The sequence below is a fragment of the Enoplosus armatus genome, chromosome 7 (genome assembly GCF_043641665.1).
Source record: "Enoplosus armatus isolate fEnoArm2 chromosome 7, fEnoArm2.hap1, whole genome shotgun sequence".
NCBI classification, from domain to species: Eukaryota; Metazoa; Chordata; class Actinopteri; order Centrarchiformes; family Enoplosidae; genus Enoplosus; species Enoplosus armatus.
Window position 1 is genome coordinate 26072369 of NC_092186.1, and position 21413 is coordinate 26093781.

At 43.5% G+C, this 21413-nt stretch overlaps 1 protein-coding gene across 1 annotated transcript in view; it reads left to right on the forward strand.

Moving 5' to 3' along the window:
- The window catches only part of ptprfa (protein tyrosine phosphatase receptor type Fa), a 221827-nt gene extending 201023 nt beyond the window's left edge, over positions 1-20804 (forward strand). Inside the window, exons 25-35 of the mRNA XM_070909026.1 lie at positions 265-388; positions 595-770; positions 3422-3541; positions 4269-4423; positions 7528-7813; positions 9241-9419; positions 13624-13750; positions 14870-14995; positions 15964-16118; positions 17042-17177; positions 18452-20804. Of these exons, the coding sequence (XP_070765127.1) occupies positions 265-388; positions 595-770; positions 3422-3541; positions 4269-4423; positions 7528-7813; positions 9241-9419; positions 13624-13750; positions 14870-14995; positions 15964-16118; positions 17042-17177; positions 18452-18520 (1653 nt within the window). The 3' untranslated portion in view covers positions 18521-20804. The remainder of the gene's footprint in view (positions 1-264; positions 389-594; positions 771-3421; positions 3542-4268; positions 4424-7527; positions 7814-9240; positions 9420-13623; positions 13751-14869; positions 14996-15963; positions 16119-17041; positions 17178-18451) is intronic.
- Positions 20805-21413: the final 609 nt, after the last annotated feature.

Consider the following 21413-nt stretch of genomic DNA (forward strand, 5'->3'; position numbering starts at 1 on the left):
TCCAGGGGGCTTAAAGATCATCCAGGGCTTTTCATATTATAGAGCCAGGCTGGAGGAGGGATGACGAATTAGTTTCTGTGTCACATTTATGGGCTCTGGGCTCTTCACTCCGAGCTCTGACAGGCTTTAAACCACAGAAAGGAATACAGGCACTATTGTAATAAATGGTTACCTGCTCTCTCTCTCTCTCTCTCTCTCTCTCTCTCTCTCTCTCTCTCTCTCGCTCTCTCCCTCCCACCTTTATAATCCCTCTCTCCCTTTCAGTCTATTGATCCAGGACAGCAGTTCACCTGGGAGCACTCCAACCTGGAGGTCAACAAGCCAAAGAACCGCTATGCAAATGTTATTGCCTACGACCACTCCAGGGTCATCCTCACACCTGTGGATGGTGAGAGACTATCAAATCAGATTATCAAATAGTGGTCAGGGCCTTGATTCGTCTCAACTGCAAAGAGAACCTAGGCCTGTGTTTAAAGGAAGCTTATATTAGAGACAAACCTTTGTTCCTGATTTCCCCAGTTTTATCAGTGCATTTCATCATATTTTAGTAATTTAGTAATTTTAGTATTTTGTCCAACGCGTTCCTCGCCGCAGGAGTTCCAGGTAGCGACTACATCAATGCGAACTACATTGACGGCTACAGGAAGCAGAACGCTTACATCGCAACACAGGGGCCGCTGCCGGAGACCCTCAGTGACTTCTGGAGGATGATGTGGGAGCAGAGGACGTGCACCATTGTCATGATGACCCGCCTAGAGGAGAAGTCACGGGTAAGCCTCACGTTGAGAAATAGTCGAAATTGTACTCTGATGACAGTGGCCTCGGTTTATCAAAGTACATAAATAAAATAGAGCAGGCTCAGCTTCCTGGAGTAGCAGTGGATAGTTCATCATTATGCATTGATCTAATACAAGTCAAGCACTTCATCCATCTTCTTTCATGCAAACAAAGGTCACCTTTTTAAAACATGAACTCAGGTCAGACCCTACTGATGGCCAGGTCTTCTCAGGGGGGCAGGGTAGCAGGGGGCTAGGCTCATAGACATATATATATATGGACGCCTGCTTTGGCGCATTGCTGGGACACGTCAACGTCGCCGTCATTTTGGACAAGGCAAGACTGGTCTGTAGACAAATACAAGTGGGGGAGCTGCAGGTTTTCTAGATAAAAAGCACTATAACGTTTATATTTCTCAACCGATTTCAATGACTCATTTTGTATATGCAAAGCAGGTATATACGTGGAGTAGAAAAAAAACAGTTTTGTTACTTATAGTTACATTATTATCGCTACTAGAGTGGGTTTCAACGTTAGGCTTACATTAACTGATTTACTTACGTGGTGAGTAATGTGTATCTTTTGACAAATGTAAATGTTATAGTGCTTTTAATCCAGAAAAAACGCAGCTCTCCCGTCTACTTGTATTTCTTTACAGACCAGTCCTGCACTGTCCAATAAGGCCAATGCGGCGTCTATGTGTATATGTATATACATATATATATATATATATATGTATATATATATATATATATATATATACGTCTGTTGCCAGGCTAATTGGGGTTTGATGATGCAGGACGTGTTTCCATTGCAAAGAGTGGGGCTCCATTTCCACGGCGGAGTTTGACCGAAGCGCCAGCAAGTGTTTCAATACCATCGTCTACCTGTTTTACTTTTTTTTTTACTTTTCTTAACCCTCTTTGTGTTTATTGTGTGCGTATGGAAGGCTCTTCACACAAAGCTTCTTCTACGTCTCCTTTCTGCAACTTACTGTTTCTCACTTAACTGAAACGCTATGCACACACATAAAAATATCATATATCATCATGTCCAGCCACTCTTGCTGCATTCTCACACAATACAACATCAAGGAACAAAATGCAAGTGGGGGGGACACAAATGCGAGACAAGAGAGGCTTGAGTGTCCCATGCATCAGTCAACTGATATACTGCCCCGTATCTAGTGCAGTAGTTCCAGTGCACCCCGCTGGTGGACATGAGGTACGAGGCATTCACAGCCCGTCACGTGGCTCATGAGAGCCAGCAAGGCAGGGACAGCGTTCATATGAGTAATGATGTCAGTCCTCTTTCACACTGTTAATAACTCCACGACCAAGGGGCAGAACGGAGTGCCACAGCAGCGGGCCATTATTATTTGTGACAGAGACCATCAGCCCTCTGCCGGAGCCAATAACGCCTGTCTGCAGTTCAACCAGAGGTGCAGGAAATAATAGATGCTCTCTAACCTGTGGCCGAGGTAATGGCTGCCGCTGATACCCAAAACGCAACCTGTTTTGTACAGCTATTTCTGCTGATGTGAGTCAGGCATTGTGGAAAATCAATTCAGCTATGTTAAAAATCGCGATCCATGTCCCAGGAAACCAAGAAGTTTGCGTGGCTCTAATGTCCGTAGGGGTGTTTTTGTAGCTACTCGCTGTATCAATTTGGATTATTTTACTTGTTTAATCTGTCTCTTTTCTCACAAAGCAGAAGGATCCTGTAGAAAACAAAACGTTGAGATGAATTTGAACATTTAAATATAATGTTAATGCTGAATATACATTTATTTCCATTTTTCACAAGCATAATCTGGCTGTCATATCCTGCTTTTCTGCTTTATGTTTAAAGGCCTCCTGCACATAAAAAAAAAGTGGCGTTTTTAGCCGACCATGCCATCTTGCAATTGACCGCTCCGCTTTGCCGCAATCTGCTGGACTGGACCAGTGGAGCTGGCAATGGCTAATATTAGACTTAATCTAATACTTTATTTCTTAAGAGTGGTGCAGAGTGGCTGGAAGTCTCTGCTTCTCTTTCGAAAAGCTACGATAATTGATAGAGAAGAGAAATGCTTTTCATTGGCAACTCAGCCAGTCACTGAATCCCATTGTTTTATCGGTTTTAGGGCTCTGTCTTCTGCACCCTTACAACACCCATTTACTTGTATTATATGGAGGTGGAATCAGGAGGAAGAAAAGATCATGGGGTCTTAAAATCCAAATGTTACATCCTGCGGAGTGCATGAATGTGGTTAGTACGTTTCATGGCAGTCTGAGATTTCTTGTCCTGGATTTCTTGTTTTCCAGCTGAGACTTGTCTTCTAACACTATGGTGTTAGAAGACAGTTGAAGGGGGTCAGCAAAATCATTAGGGATCATTCTCTGGGAGTCATGAATTCACAGCAAAATGTATGTCAATCTGACATACCCAGAGCCCCAGAGTGTTAGATGGCTGTATGGACAGATGAACGGTCAGATGATCTGACCAACATCACCAATCTTAGAAGACATCATTAGCAGGCCATAAAATGTTGAAGTTCAGAACAGTAACCAAAGGCACAAATCCTTCTCATCGCTCAGTTCTCTTCTCCTCCTCCTCCTTCTGTCCCTATAACTTCAACAATAACACGATTGTCTGTGTGCAGGTGAAGTGTGACCAGTATTGGCCCAGTCGAGGCACCGAAACATATGGGATGATTCAGGTGACCATGCTGGACACTGTGGAGCTGGCTACCTACAGCGTACGCACATTCGCCCTCTATAAGGTGAGGAGTCCCGTATGTATGCTGTGTATATGGAGTGTGACTATGTTTGGGAGCATAGCAAGTCATAACTCAAAGACAGCAGAAGGCTTTGTCGTGGTTCGCTCTGAAAGATTACTGAAGCTCCTTTCAGACATGCTCCTTGTTTCGTATTAATTGCGATGGCAATTTAACTCACAACAACGCAAGGTCATTAAGGCTTGAACGACAAAGTAACTCCAGTGAAGCGGCCTGTGAGTCTTCCTCTTTCGCCGAATATCGCAAGAGCTCCTTCCGCAAACATCCTGCTGAACATTGACGTAAAAGACCCCCGCGTCTGAATGACAAAAAGCCACCGCTTTAACAGATAGATGGAGCCCGCAGTGTTGAAAAGAGCTTAAGGGTCTAAGAGGATTGTGTCTTGGCGCTTGAATGGGGAAAATGTGAAAACTGCATTTAATGTAGATTTGATGAAAAGTGGTTTTGCCATTGATAGTGCTGCGCCAGTGTACTCTGCTCAGACTGCTATCATTCATCAGGGCCTCTTTATTCTTGTCTGTGAGCGCTGCTCAGAGTGCATTTGTAGTGTCACATTAATCAGTTATTAATCACAATTGATCGAGTACTCATTGCGGTGCATTTGTTAATGAATGTTTTAGTCGATGGCCACATAATCAAGTCCTGGAATTTCCAGTGTGCCGAATCACATTTCTCTAAATGACAAAACGTGTGTGCATGCGTGCTCTAACAGAATGGCTCAAGTGAGAAGAGAGAGGTTCGACAGTTCCAGTTCATGGCCTGGCCCGACCACGGAGTGCCTGAGTATCCCACCCCAACGCTGGCCTTTCTACGCAGAGTCAAGGCCTGTAATCCCCCAGACGCCGGACCCATGGTGGTCCACTGCAGGTAAACTACCTCTTTGCAGCAACACAACGGCCTCGGTATGCCTCAAACAAAGTGTGAATGCGAGTCATCTAACATAGTCTGAACCCCCCTTTTTCCGATGGCGTAACTTTCTGAAACAGACAGGCCGACAGGTCTCTCAAGCTCTCTTTCTCTTTCTGTTTTTTTTTACCTTCACACAACTACTTCCGTCTCCGGGCGATCGAGATGTTTTGGCTTCACTTTCGGGGAGCTGTCATGGCGTCCATCTTTATATACAGAGAAATACACACCACAAAGCACGGAATTTTGACTGAATTAAACTCAAGTCCTATATGTAACTTTCTTGGTGTCGTCCGACAGTCCTGTACTGTAGGTTTTGAGCACTCATGGTTACATATGTTATATTATAAACCACGTCACCTTGTGAACCGACCGTCAGCCCTAATTGGATCCAGGGGGAATCATGTTAAACAAGCACACAATAACTTACAAACCAAGGCCCGTTGCAAGGTGAGTTAACCAGTATAAGATGACTCCATTAACCAGACCGTTTTGAAAAATACATACATTTTAATAACCTAAAACAGATGCAGGGCTGTAGCGTCTTGCAATGGCCAGTCCTGACAAAAGCGATGCCAATCAACAGACACTTGTGAGTAAGCCTATAATGGCAACTGGATCGAATGTGTCCATATGAAATATGCATCACGAATGCCTGACACTGAGAGACTGCGCCATAATCCCCATTTGTACGACTCATTGCGTCGAGACTATAAAGACACACAAAAGCAAGAGAATTCTTGGAGGTAAATCAGGAAGGCATTGGGATGCAGCCAGGGAAGAGGCTTCAACAGCAGGCTGTTATTTGTACATCACACGCAGCACACTCATGTTTACCAATGCAGCTGGTCGGTGAAGCTTTATACCAAACGTATCTAAGGAACAGGAGAGGCAAAGATCTGAAATCCAGCCCAGTTTCCTTCTGGGCAGAGCGCTCCCTCCCTGCTGCTTAAGAGACACCACGTCCTCTGTGGAGCAGTCGGGTCAGCGATGTCGCGATCTCGCACCGCCCGCCATAACGAAGGGCTGAGGCTATACACTGGCATTCACTGCACAACATGGGTTAACCCTAACCCTAACCCCAGTAGACAAATAAATGGCCTTAGAGCAAGTTTTTGTTAATTTTGCTGAACAGCAGTGACAAGTGCAGGACAATGGTACACAGTAATAGTGTAAAGGTGTAATCAGACAGTATGCCAAGCACATTTTGAATTTGACTGCTGTTTATTTTTCCTCAAACTGCCAACGTTTACGAGTGTACAGACATTTCTGCTCAGCCTCGGACTGATCTCAGAACTCGCCGGAAACTCCAGTTCTTTCTGTTCCTTTTCCCTTTTCACGTCTGATGAGCGCATATTTTTCACTCTGCAATCGGAGACATTTTCAACTTGCGCTGGCGCGTCCTGACTTCAAGCCGCTCCCCCCAGGGTGAATTTGTGTCCACTCGCATCTTTGCATCGACTTATATATGCAATCCCGGTCTAAAATTTGCCCCACACACAGCAGTATCTATCAAAATAACAAACCACACACTGTGATATTTGCTAACATTAGCTAACATTAGCCACCAAAGCTACTGGTTATACAACACCAAGTAAGGCTTTATATACCGGACAAGGGTGTTTTTATTGCTTATGATATAAACTTTTCATTTGCAAGAGGAAGATTGTGATACTTCTCTCAAAGGTTAACTAATTCCCGTTCTCCATTGAAACACTCGAGTAGCTCAAGGTTATATTGCATTCTCTACCCAATAAAGAAAGAGCACGGTAACGGGTGTAAACAAAGAAAACTACTCTTGTGCATCTTCTCTGTCTGCGCCATGAGGCTTGAATATCAGGCTAATGTGTCAAAGATAGCTGTGTTAAATGGTAAATGGTCTTCACTTATATAGCATGCTTCAACCTTAACAGTTCCCAAAGCGCTTTACAGATCAGGTCTCATTCATTCATCCACGGCATCCACACCGATGGCGACCGAGCTGCCATGCAAGGTGCCGGCCTCCATCGGGAGCAAGTTAGGGTTCAGGCTCGCTCGAGGACACTTCGACATGACGGGGGAAGCCGGGACAGTGCTAACCACTGTGCCACCATGCCGCCCATATGTGTCACAGTGTATATTCAAAAATCACATACAAATCACATAAGCTGAAAGACGACCTCATGAATGTACATACTGAGGTGCTTTAGATAGAGATTCATGTACCCCATACAGGATACTTTCATTAGGGTGTTGTCATAGACCACGTAAAGCAGATATTCAGTGTTTAGAGTAAATGTGTTACATTTACATTAACACTGAACAGGGCTTCCGATCATGACAGAGAAATTAAGACTGGTTATCACAAACCTGTTCAATCGTACTCAGGTGATAAACTTCTTGACCCCATCTTTACTGATGTTACTGAGAATTTGTGCTCAAAGTTGGTGTCAGCTTCTGCTGGATTCAGCGACCACCATTGGTGGCAGTTGCCAGGAAAGAGTTCTCCATCAGAGATCTTTGAGGTCCTTTTGTGAGAGTGATGTTGTGAGGGACATAAAGTGTATACAATGCACTTCGGTTATTTATGGAATTTCTGTTAGAGGTGGCTGCTTAGCATGCGGCCCATTAGAAAATGTGCAGTTAAAGCAAGAAGAAGAACGAGAAGCTTCGTGGCGGGTTGAAGAACAGAAAGCATCAATGGCTCCGAGTGACGCAGCTGATTGGACGTGGTACTGCAGTGAACACAAGGTATTATCAAAATGGGATACATGAAATGAAATATGACAGTAAGAAACTGTGGAGGACTTTAAATTATATTCTAGGTAGATTTAGACACCCTCTTTTGTTGTAATGTTTTGTATTTGTATGGTTTTGATGTAATTGTATTGTTGGATGCAATGTTAATGTTGTGACTTTGTTCTTCACTGTACGAAGTGTAAGTGCAAACATTGCTGACTATATGTATTTTATTTATGGACCCCCCCCCACACACACACACACACACACACACAACAACAACAAATGGGGATCCAATGAACAATAAACAACAGTGTCTAACCATGTTTTGTCTGTGCTCTTGTCAGTGCTGGTGTGGGCCGGACGGGCTGCTTCGTCGTGATCGAAGCCATGCTGGAGAGGATGAAGCACGAGAAGTCGGTGGACATTTACGGCCACGTGACGTGCATGCGAGCTCAGAGGAACTACATGGTGCAGACAGAGGACCAGTACATATTCATCCACGAGGCCCTGCTGGAAGCTGCGACATGTGGCAACACGGAAGTCCCCGCCCGGAATCTGTACGCCCACATCCAGAAGCTCACCCAGGTCCCCTCCGGAGAGGCCGTCACCGCCATGGAACTGGAGTTTAAGGTAGGCACCTCGCAGACGTTGCAAAAGTATAATCAATTCTGAAGCTAACCAGAAAAAAACAGGGCAACGATCTGAGAACGGCTGTGTTGTGACCAAATTTGCCTTCTCTTGTGAGGACTCATTAGGTGCATTAGGCATAGACGGCGCAATGTAGGCAGACCACCGAGGAGGGTAGTAGTTTAACTTTAACGTGTTCGCTTGATGAGCATCACCCTTTCAAAACTGCCATTTCTCTTTCTTAATAAATCTTGCCAACCTGTTCCTTGTAGCCTTACTGGGATCAGCACACTCTTGAATTGGATCTATAGACATTTTGACCTGGTACCAGTAACTTTAATGACTAATGACTAATCAATGATATTGATGATTGATTATCGCTTATGTTGTTAATTACACTTGTTTTTGTCAAAATGTCTTCTTTCTACACATCTATTTTTAATATGATTAAATGCAGTTTTTGACATGAGGCATCTGGAGTTCTGGAGGAATTCACAGAGGTTGCAGTACTGAATGGCCGGCGTGGCCCTGTAACTGCGTGATGGCAGAGGGATCAAGGAGAGGCAGGGTTTTCATCTTCAGCCTGTCTAACAAAGGTGATCTCCTTCTTCCGAGGAGGAGGAGGAGGACCTGGGAGAGTTTAACGTCCGATGCTTCCGGCAACAGTTCCCGAAGGAGAGGGCGAGTGCAGGAAATGCAGAGAGAGACAAAACTGGACGTCCGACAGTCCGAAAGATAGAAGGCCCTACTGGCTTAGGTGGTTTTGCATGGGGGTGGACTGCAGCACCTCAACACCCTCGACTGCTCACCTTGCACTCGGCAACACCACCGACCTGAATTATGCCGCTTGTTCAAGCAAGCAGGGCGGCTGTAAATCCGGACAGAGCATAATTAGGCTTTGATCCTCAGCTCGCTGCGAATTTCTTCCGCAGTGCACTTCTCAAAGTGACACTTGCCCCTTGCAGTGCAGAGGAATCATATTAGGGCCTGTCAGCAGGCCCATGGAGAGAAAAAAACACTCAACTGGGACGTCGCTTTCAAACGTTTTATTCTCCTCGGTTTGATGTGCACCGGCACAGTCCGCTAAAACAAAAATGTGTGTGAGTTTGTTTTTGACTTTTCAATGTCTCCAGGATGAGTTTGAACACACGCATCCGCCAGGCTTTCATTTGAAGTCAGAGAACAAAGGGGATCAGCTCAAAGTGCGTCATTTTCATGCATCAATAAGAGTGTTAGCTCCCCGTGCCCTTTAACAACCTTGTTCACAAACCCGACTGGTCATATCAGCACTTTAAAAGACCGGAGGCGGACAGTGGAGGCAGCAGGGGGTGTAGTTGTGAAGCTGCGGCGCAGTCCCCCTCTGGGCTGGAGGGTTAGGTTGTCTGAGGTGCATCAGAGAGACAAGCCCCTTCTTTTCTCTGTCTCCGCAGAAGCTGGCCAACTCTAAAGCACATACCTCAAGATTCATCAGTGCCAACTTGCCGTGTAACAAATTCAAGAACCGTCTGGTGAACATCATGCCTTTCGAGTCCACCCGCGTCTGCCTGCAGCCAATCAGAGGGGTGGAGGGCTCCGACTACATCAACGCCAGCTTCATCGACGGGTACAGGTGAGTCCACAGGTCCAGTGTTTCACCGCCTGCCATCCTTTTGTCGTTTCTTGTTGACAGGCCCGTTAATCATCTCCTGAGAAAGGTTCCAATTTAGTATTTGCAGATTATTGTACAACCCTGCAGGACTTACTTACCAGCCTTTTAAAGGAATAGTTCAACAGTTTTTGGAATGACCCTCATCCACTTTCATTCCAAGAGTGCAACGAGAAGATGGATATTAAATTCATGATAACCAAATTTATGTGTGTTACGGTGAGTACAGAGCTGGAGCCAGGATATGGTTAGCCTAGCTTAGCGTGATGACTGGAAGAAGCGGGGGGTGGGGGCTGTCAAAAGTTCACCTGGACTGTCACTGGCTCTCTGTGAATAAACCCTTCAAGATTTAATAGTGTTGCAGGGATGACGTATTTTTGGAGGCCCACCCGGAAGTTAGCATCGCCCTGGTCCCCTCGACGAAAAGCCAATGGGATTTTTCCATGGGATTTTGGATTATTGCAGAAAATAAACTAAAGTTTATGATATTTGCACATTTTGTTCAGCAAGATAATCGTCACTGATGAACACCACTTTTATTATTTTTGAAGCGTAAATGGAATCGCCAGGAGTAAAAAAGCCTATAAAGGAACTACACCTTGGTCGCATGACTTCAACCACCTTTTTAAGACATGTAAAAGCTTCAAAATTCAGGAGTGGGGGGTATCTACAGACATATTTTATGTCGTAGAACAAAAACTTTGAAATCTCTTAAGCTTGTGTTAACCACAGACCTTATTTCAGGCATCTGACCAAAAACCCATTCAAACAACCCGTTGACTTCCAGACGAGGGAACAGGAAGTGTGAACATGCTGACTCATTTCCGGGTGTTAGGACTCATTCTATTGTCTCACAAAGCAAATGATCATTAAAAAAAAAAGTTAACAAACCTCTGTTGATGCAAACCTTTTTGTATGTTTGTATATGTGTGTGTGTGTGTGTGTGTGTGTGTTCCTGTGTGTCAAAACACATTCGTGTGGCAGCTAAATAAAGAGAGGTAAAGGGTAAAGTTTGATTTCATAACACAACTACACATGCAGTATTAGGTGTCAGCATTGATATTGTCATATGTCAGGTAGATAGCCAATCACAGGCCTCTCAGAGAAGCATATATTTCATGTAACTAATTGGAAGTATTTTCCGGCGCACAAGCGGAGTAAAGCATGGGCTATTGAGTCAGGACTTCCCCTTTTACTTGCAACGAGGGTGGGTGTATCTTGTTCCCGGCTGTCGGCACCTAATGAAGTCCCCTGGGCAACCCCCACCTGAGGGAGGGTGGGGAAGGAGGCAGGGGTGTCCTGTAATTCCTCTCTAATTCCTGCTGCAGTAATTAAGTGGAGAGGGATACAGGAAGCTCCGGCTCTCTCTGAGCTCAACCTTTAAAGTGCGCCGTGCGGATTGGGGCGGATTAACGCGAGGGAGATAGGGGAGACATGATTATGATGATTAGTGGAGGTGTCCAGTGACCCCGAGGTATCAGCTGCAGTCATTCACCTCAGTGCCCGTCCATGGCAATGTAAGATAGACAGCCGACTTACATCAGTATATCTTTACCTCTACATTAAATAGAACACTCTGTTATAGTTCCCTTTAGAAGAACCCATTAACTGTGCAACTTTTAATTGGTTGTAATGAGATAAAAATGTGATTTAAAAGGGAAATTCTATTATTATTCCATGATCTATTACAGCTTGTATCTTATTTTTGTTGGTTTTTGCCAGTGTTTCAGTCGGTTTATCCAGGTCACCTCAACCGTTATTTGGAGGTCGAGCTGAAAGTAAGCACTCTATGAAATGTTGTTAATAACCCTCTACTACAGTAGGTACAGTAGGTCAGAGTTGAAGCAAGAAGCTCCCTTGAATTATGGTCAACCTGCAAAATGTTGCCGGCAGAGAGGCCAAACAACTCCTGCTGCTCTGTATGTATGGTCCCATCTGCTAACATGGAGGGGGCGGGGCTTACGACCTATACTGCAGCCATGGCGATGTTGCTGTGTTCTTAGATCAAACACAGGTTACTACAGTGCTGGAGGCCGGCACCTTGCATGGCCACAGCGCCACCGTCGGTATTTTGACTCAGCCCAACACACACCGTCCTGCTGCCCCCATACGCTTACTAGAGCACCAAATGTGCATTAATCCGCCGCTGAAAATAGTCCCCAACACATTGGGTTGTTTCCCCCTGCCACAGATGGGTAGGGGAGTCAGAAAGTATCGAGAGACAGACTAACACATCGGTTTTGGTCTTTTCACAGAATTTGTTGACAATAAGAAAAATACACAATGATTTTCATTTATTTTATTAATCAGCATGCAGTAGAGAGTAACAATAGTTGCTTTAAAAAGTTCTGGTTGCTCATTAGTAGCCAAGCTATATGTTCAAACCATGTGAACCTTAAACAAGCTCTGCCAGCTGTCCACGTTCAACTGCTACTGGCCAGAACAGGCAGCAGGTCCTACGTTACATTTGGTTGTTGTATTACGAAGTATTCAAATACTAGTTCTGAGAGCAGGACAGGGAGCAGGACAGGGGTGGACAAAGGCAACAGCAGTGCCTCCAGCCATCACTGCTTCACACAAATGACAGAGCTCTGATGTATACAGATAACAGAAAATACTCAGCATGTGTGCTGCAGTGGCACTCAGGCACACAAAGCTTGGGAGAGTTACCCAAGCCCTCCGCTGCATGCTTCAACACTGCCCGCTAGTGGGCTCCGGTGGATCGCCCAGAGCCTGGCTGAGCAGCTGTGATGGCATCTGTCATTTTAACAGTGCTGTTAAAAAAGGGGTCTGTGTTCAAGCAAAAAAAACATTTAAATATCAGCGCGCACATTAGCAACAGCTGACTGAATCAAATTTACTTTAAGGGGGTGGTGTAAAATTAAATATTTAACACCTGAGAGGTTCATTCAACAGTTGTGGGATGACATTGCCTGGAACTAGAAGCTATTAAATGGACGTGGTGAAGGCAAAACTCAGTAATTCTTAATGTACAGTATAGGTAGATGTATGTTATATATATTATAGCAAGAACTCTTTTTCTAAGATTTCATTTTGATTTTCAGTTCATATATACAAAAAAAAAAAAACAGCCAGGCAAAGCCCCGGGATCACTGTGTGTCGGTTGGTTACCAATTATCACATTTCATCAATTGAAATGATAAAGACCTTAAAGGGTCCCTGTGGAGTTTCCGACCCCTTGTGACACCGTGGACTAGTCTTTGTTCGTTTTCCAGTTTGTTTACCTCATGCACGGGGACGCGCACGCAATACACAGCTCTGCCAATGCTTTCACACAATTCCACTGATCAACAGGTGGCGGTCACGCGCCAAGATTCGACGATGCAACGACGCCAGTGAGGGCAGAGGAGAAGAAGGCTGCTCGCAAAACAAACACGGATGTAAACAATGCTGGATTTGACGTCCTTAAAAAATTGGCTTTGCAAATGTTTCATGAGGAAGGAAAGGCGTTTGTTTGTTTGTTTGTTTGTTTGTTAGGGCTCAAGGATACGCCGAATGCATTTGAGTGGGCAACACTGAATGTAAACATAACTTTTGTTTACAAGAAAACACAGAGCCCCTTTAAGGCGGTTCCTATGTGTAAATACCTTTATTATATTGGTATTCTAGAGTGCTGCCATTTAATGTAATTCAATTATGACACATTATTAAGATGCCATATGTATTCTACCGCTTTCATTGTATAGCACAGAGAACAGTGTTGCGCTCCATGCTGCTTAATAATCCGTGTTTACCTCGATATGTGAAAAAAATTGGGCTACTACTATGACGATTGGATTGATCGGCCTTGTTTGGTGTTCAAACCTGGCATCCCTGAGAGCAAGAGGAAAGGGGGCCCTCAGTTTATTTTTGCCCTTGGGCCCCGTAGAAGGTTCATCCAGCTATGCATGTCCACAAACAAAACTCATCCAATTTGCCCCCAGCCTGGGCAAAACAGACGACACAACCGCGTGTTGAAGCTTTTTGATGACCCCCGTCATTATTTATCCGCCGTCACCTGTGTTTTTATTACAGTGAAATGACATTCTGCACCAGAACCACGGCTAGGGCTGAGGAGGGAGAAAAATTGAAATGGAATTCCATATCACGGCAGCGCTGCCAGAACCCCAAGGAGTAAACACAGACGTGTCTCTGTTCCAATTTGCAGGCAGCAGAGAGCGTACATGGCCACCCAGGGCCCGTTAGCCGAGACCACAGAGGACTTCTGGAGGATGCTGTGGGAGCACAACTCCACCATTGTGGTCATGCTCACCAAACTCCGCGAGATGGGACGGGTAACACATCACAGTCATATCGCCGTCATCACCATAATGTCATGTCATTCATTACAAAACAGCATTAAATCAGATTGACTCAAATGAAAGTCTTAAATCTACACGTCTGAGGAAAAGTCATGTGAACGTGCTAATTCAGAACGAAAGCGTTCATTGTCCCCAGGGGAAAACATTCAATTAAACTAATTACTGTTTGCTTCGCTTCATTTTTTCAGTGTGATTGACCATGATATTTGCGGGGATATGAAATGCATCTAAAGTTTGCTCAATCTGGCATTTAAAAAGCTCCAGGGGTTTTCCAATACCTGCGGATATCCCTCTGTACAGTTTTCTCCTCATAAAAAAAGATTACTTTCAGTATACTAAGCATACCTCCATGTGCACTCACGATGCTTAGATTTTGTTACTGTGAGTCACCAGTGAATCGTAATTAAGTATGTTAAGTGTATTAACATGTAGGTTGTGTGAACTTAAATGATGTTACCTATAGAGAGACGCAGGGAAGACGTATTTTTGCAGGCAAACCCGGAAGTTAGCATCTATATCTTTTATATATTCTCTTCAAAGTGGAGCTTAGCTTTTTTTATTTCTGGCGATTCCATTTACGCTTCAAAAATCATAAAAGTGGCGTTTACAAGTGAAGATTATCTTGCTGAACAAAACGTGTAAGCATCATCAACTTTTCATTTTGCCACAGAGTTTATTTTCTGCAATAATCCAAAATCCCATGGAACAATCCCACTGGCTTTTTGTCGAGGGAACCAGGGCGATGCTAACTTCCGGAGTTAATACGTCATCCCTGCAACACTCTATTGACCAACAGCAAACCAGGTAGCATAGGAGTACTGGTTATTTCCTGGGTTAAATAATGAAATGAAGACAGGGTGCATACACAATGCACAGAGAGAGGGAGGTGGGGGTGGTCAGCAGGGGCCCAACGGCATATTTTTGGCCTAACAGGTGAATTTGACCCTCACTTCACTAAACTACTTGTCCCTTAACAGTGACTGTCCATTCCACAACATTCACCTGTGGCTTCATTTTACCGGCTTCAGCTACAGTAATTATAGTGGTTTCGTATCGGTCTGTTGAAATACATCTCCTCTCTCCGTCCTCTAGGAAAAGTGCCATCAGTACTGGCCCGCTGAGCGCTCTGCGCGCTACCAGTACTTTGTTGTGGACCCCATGGCTGAGTACAACATGCCTCAGTACATCCTGAGAGAGTTCAAAGTCACAGACGCCAGGGTAGGTTCTCCTCAGCGAAGGCTGCTGCTGCTGCTGCATGAGGCAGCACGGCTTCAGCTCAGCTCATGTTAATTGGAACGGACATCAGCATCACTTAGGGCATTTTATTTATTATAACTGAGTATGCTTGTGCTGGCAGAGTGGCATTTTCATCGCATGCAGATGTTTATTATTTCCATCTCGGTTTAGCATTTTGTGAATTTTACTTGCACTTAAGTAGGAGGAGGATTTGTGCACTGCCCGGAAAGAAGAACAGGTGACTAGCCGTGACTGAGACAGGTCTGCTATATTTATTGATGTTGTTGCTGTTCTTCGGGGCTTCGCCTTGCAACATGAGCCACTGACTTTTTAAAGTCTACCACTGTTGTGTTAGCGTCTTTTACAGATCCATTAAAGTAAATAACTTTCATCTTTATCAGGATCTAGTCTTCAATGTAAGGGGAAATTCTTAGAATTTCAACTCCAGGAAGCTTTATGAACACGGGGGCCCAGGTCAATTTGAGAGGTCATCTGCGCTTTAATGCTCCTGTGTGTGGGATTTGGACATTTCAGACTCTGGCGCCCTCTAGTGGTAGCATCACAGAAATACAAAAACACGGTGGCGTCAAAGCTGAAGATCATGATATTTTATTTCTCGTATAGTTTAAATGTAGTAAGGAACATTGTTTTACGAAATATGAATACATGGGTGTAGCATTTCTTTTCTTTTCTTCCCATTTGAGTATTGTGAGTGTTGTTCTTTGTTACTTGTCTCTCAGCTTTACTTGAAAAGACAATTAAAGATGAAATTGTAGCTGCTGTTTAAGACAAAATGGCTCGGGGGTAAAAGAAAACTCTTGTCTGTGTTATGCGCTGAAATCGGACCACATAATGTCCAACCTGGTCGCTACTGCATCTAACAGGAGTGGGCTGTAGATGTGCGTGCATTACTTACAGTCTCTGCCTCCATTTCCATGTGCGTTCATCAGGATGGTCAGTCGAGGACCATCAGGCAGTTTCAGTTCACCGACTGGCCAGAGCAAGGAGTGCCAAAAACCGGGGAGGGATTCATCGACTTCATCGGCCAAGTCCATAAAACCAAGGAGCAATTTGGACAAGATGGACCAATCACTGTGCACTGCAGGTAACTATATGTTTTTGTGTGTGTGTGTGTGTGTGTGTGTGTGTGTGTGTTTTTAGTTTTTTCCTCATGTAAAGGTAAAAATGTATTTTGTAGATTGATGTGTCCTTGACTACGAATCCGACTCTATGCGCGTCAGGTGTCGGATGGACAGATTTGTTAAGACACAATGGAAAGCAGTCAAATCTTTATCGTTTGTAATGAACAACTTACTTTTTCATTTTATTTTACAAGACGTCAAGACCTTTTTCAACAACAGATAGTGACAGTCAACCGGTTTGGATTTTACAGCCTCATACTCACCTAATGCACGTACACGTTTATTGATTTATTACGGTTAATGTTACTGCAGTTATACATCTGTTTTATTTATTTTTTTTTTTTTCTAATTTGATTCATTGACCAGTGAATCTGTTGTTTAGTTATAAGGGTGTGTGAGGTGGGTTTGGTGTCAATGCATGTTCAAAAGATGATTAAAGAAATGTTATGTGCCTGTTATATTTGAATATTCCGTATAAATGTTTACTTACTATACACTTACCTTACACAAACTGCAGCCTCAGAAATGATGAAAGTGTCACAAAGGTAGAATTTATTATGAGACTGATTTTCGGGCATGTATGTGCAGTTATTTGCCTCCTGAGTTCATTTTCAACCTATATAATAATAGTCAGAAGGGTCAAATACAGCAAATACAGCAGTTGAGTTAGCTTGTCAAGATCCTTTGGAGATTTTCTGAAGTTCTGATTTCATCCTGACATGACTTTATAGAACATAAGCAGCTGTCAAAGTGGTGACTCCATGTCTCACAGTCAGGTTCCTGTTTCCTGGCATGATTTGATTTGTGCTCCACATGTGTATGTTGGTGATTTGTAATGAGAGTCTAATAATGTGTGTGTGTGTGTGTGTGTGTGTGTGTCCACCAGTGCTGGCGTTGGGCGGACTGGTGTGTTCATTACCCTGAGCATCGTCCTGGAGAGGATGAGGTACGAGGGAGTGGTCGACCTCTTCCAGACTGTCAAGACGCTCCGAACTCAGAGGCCAGCCATGGTGCAGACAGAGGTATGATACACTGCTGCTGGAATGTATGAGAAGACAAAAGAAAATGCTCCAACCCATGACTACTGAGTACTCATGTAATAATGTAGTACTCATGTTATAATGTAATAATGAACTCTGAGTACTCATGTAATAGTGTAGTAATGACTACTGAGTCCTCATGTAATAATGTAGTACTCATGTAATAATGCAGTAATGACTACTGAGTCCTCATGTAATAATGTAGTACTCATGTAATAATGTAGTAATGACTACTGGGTACTCATGTAATAATGTCGTAAATACTACTGGGTACTCACGTAATAATGTAGTAATGACTACTGAGTACTCAAGTAATAATGTTGTAATGACTACTGAGTACTCATGTAATAATATAGTAATGACCACTGGGTACTCATGTAATAATGTAGTAATGACTACTGGGTACTCATGTAATAATATAGTAATGACCACTGGGTACTCATGTAATAATGTAGTAATGGTCGCTGAGTCCTCATGTAATAATGTAGTACTCATGTAATAATGCAGTAATGGTCGCTGAGTCCTCATGTAATAATGTAGTACTCATGTAATAATGCAGTAATGACCGCTGAGTACTCATGTAATAATGCAGTAATGACCGCTGAGAACTCATGTAATAATGCAGTAATGACCACTGAGCACTCATTGGTCAGAACGTCAACGCGGTTGCTGTGACCCATCACAAGGTGGTCTCTAGTTTTGGTTGTGTTTTGGGTCGGTCTCTCTGCCCTCACAGCGTTGTCTTCAGCCTCGCGCCTGATAAAGCCACTGTACACTACCTGCTCAGCACCCAACGGCAGACAGACACAGTTAGCATCTAGCTGCTGAACATAGTGGAGCATTTAGCAGCTAAAGAGCCAGATATTTCCCACAGGAGTTGGCAGATCCAAATCAGAGTTCAAAGAAGACTTAAATCCATCATGGGGACAGAGCCTGACTTCAGATGAAAGCTAATGTTGCTCTGCTGGATGTGTAAATCGGTTCTGTTTGTCATATCAACTCACTATCAACTCTGTTCTTAATATGTTGTGTTCACAGCTTATTTCCCTAGCCCCCAAGTTGCCCAGAAATCAGTTTTAAGTAAATGTACTGAAGTTCCATTCCACATTTTGTACATGATCAGCTGCTGCAGCCCTGCAAATGCAAACATATATGTCCTACCTGAAATATCTCAATACTCCTCATTCTTTATTTATTAGCTTTAATTCTGGCTTCCCACTAACAAACTGACCAAAAATACTGCTTTTTGTCACTAGGACCAGTACCAATTGTGCTACCGGGCTGCTCTGGAGTACCTGGGAAGCTTTGATCACTATGCAACATAACCCCACCCGGAAAGACACCCTCAGAAGAGTTTGGTGTCTCCTTTCGAGCCATATCCACTCAGCTCCATCAGTCCGTACGGCCTGATGAGGAGGACTGAAGAGGAGGTGACCACAGCAGGAAACAGGGGAGAGGAGAGGGGACCGGACGACCTCCTCCTGGACTGGTGCCATGATTCTGCCACAGACCCCACACCAAAACCCTCCCCAAAACCAACCCTGAAAGACTTGTAGTCACGCCTCATTCTGATTCTTGACTGAATATTCCCTTCACTCCCCAATTTCTGCCTCCTCCTGATAGCAAAAACACATTTTCATTTATATTCCTCATTAATATAGTTTGTTATGAATATTTAGAATTTATTTTGTAATCACTTACACTGGTTATTATGTCTTATTTGCTTATCTTTTTTTAATTATTTTTATTAGCACAAAGGACATGTATTTTCAACACACTTTCAAGTTATTAATACTGGAGAGCATATACTCACAGCTGCTAATCATTTTATTTTGTACCATAGATATGATATTCTAATGTTATCATTACTCAGTTGGTCTTATTTAGGGAGAAATGTGGGTTTGACTTCCTGTCTTGACATCCAACAGAATGATTATGATGATGATGATGATGATATCTACCAAACAGATAAAGTTTAATAAACTTACGGCTATACACATGCAGAGACTATTCAGATCCGAACAACCACTAGCATGTTCCTTGTCAACAATTGTTGACAGAGATCTGGAGAAATATAAAGCTGTTGGAAAAGGTCACGTGCACCGAAGTTTCCGCATCCCCTCTTAAGGTGGACTCAGGTAGACTACACACAGACGGACTGTTTGTGAGATTTTTTTTTTTTTGTGAAATAAGTGTGATGACAGACACTGATCACATGCTCCATGCATGAATAAAAAAAACGAAAAAAAAGAAATCCATAATGGCACCAGGGAAGAACTCCAACACCCCCATTTTATGTGAAGATACTGAGACTTGCATACGTCAGACTTGCTACTGAACCTTAAAGGACGAGGCCGGCTATATTCTATATTTTATTATCGTCAGCAAATGCCATGAACGCAGCAAAACCAACAAAGTGGCCGTCTGTCTCCCAGTACTTTCAGACTTCCCCACCCTGTCTGTGGCTCTCAGCCCCAAACATGCATTTTTAGAAATGGCTCACAAATATATAGTTTAAATTCGAGAGAAAGGTTCAGTAATTTCCTACAACAGGTTGACACTGTAGTTTTTAGCTACTCAAACAGACGGAAATAGTGCATTTTGTTGGGGGCTATTTACAGCGGAGGATTAATCCACATTTGGTGCTCTAGTGAGTATCTGGGGCAGCAGGACGGTGTATGTGGGATTGAGTTCAAATGAACTACAGTGTGTGTGTTCATGGTAATGAAAGGAACATGTCACCCAGAGCAACAGTGTGGCTCACTGATGTGTTTTTAATAGTTTCTTGACAGCAACGGAGCTCTGTGGCACTCAGGAAGAAGATATATCAGGCTTTTGATTCACACACAATATTTACAATACTTGTTGACTTAAGAAAAGAATCCTTTAAACAAACTTTAAGTGTGTGCTCCCTGATTTTGTTATAACAGCTATCGGCACCTAAAACGCTGAAAATGTTGGACCTGTTGGTGTTTTTTGAAACCCAACGCAGCTCACAGCTGAACTTTAAAGCATTCACAGTGGGGCTCTGAGAAAATGTAGGAATGTGTGGGGGCACTATTAGATCATCTGGAGGGGGAAAAAAAAATCAGAAAGTATGATGAACAAAATCACATCTCAGCCAGCTAGATGTTTTTAAGGTGAGACGTTTTGGTTGTTACTTGAAGTTCAGCTGAAACTAAACTTCTAACGTGCAATCTGGTTTCCGGTGCTCATACTCATTTCACAAAAGTTCCATTGACATTGTGTTGGTGCAAAAATAGCCCAGTTGTGGTCAAGCAAATTGATTATTGACTTTCCCACTCACCTTATGACCCGCACCTCTCTGTTTTGCATACATGGCTTGGCATAGACCGGACACACAAGCAGATCACGCTGGATCACATGATATATTACAGCTCAACTATTTTGTCACTGTAGACGGACAGACTCACAACGCTCAGCGGCGGATCTCCGTGGTTTTCACTGGATGAGATGACGACGTGAGGTGGTCTTGGACGAACTGGACTCTATAACGGATTCATTTCACACAGTTGTGCTGTAGGGGTCCCATCTGTTGTATACATGATCTGTTTTCTATTTGTTAATAAAAACGCAAAGAAAAATGTCTTGAAAGCCTTGATGTTAATAAAGTTGAATAATTGGCTTTTTAATAGAAACGTGGTGGATCTCTTTCACTTCGTAGCTCTGTGAAAACGTGGTGTATACATTTTTCAGGCTGTCTTTATTTGACATTTAGGCCATCACATACTGTAGGGAGATAACATTTACAGAACTTGTGTTTTATCAGTTAAATAATTTTTTTGGTGCCTGGTATTTCTACAGTGCCAGCTATGGCTCTGAATAGGCCTTGTCATGGATTCTCCACGTGTGTGGAACAAAGGGATGAACAGCATTCTTCCAAAATAAAGTCCCTCATTTGGTGTTCTGATGATGTTGGTGGAGACTGCTACCTGGCACGTCGCTCCAAAATCTCCCATACGGTGGGTGTTCAGGTGAGTTGAGATCTGGTGGCCGCGAAGGCCACGGCATATGATTCACATCGTTTTGATACGCATCACACCATTCAGTGAGCCCTCGTGACATGTATGGGCCTTCATTCAGGTTTTTTCCCTTGAATTTGTCACCTCGTCTGTGTACGTACATATATTACAGGCAGATGAGGTAGGCTTTTTTTTTTTTTTGGCTGTCCTCACTCTCAGTATTTCACACAAGGAT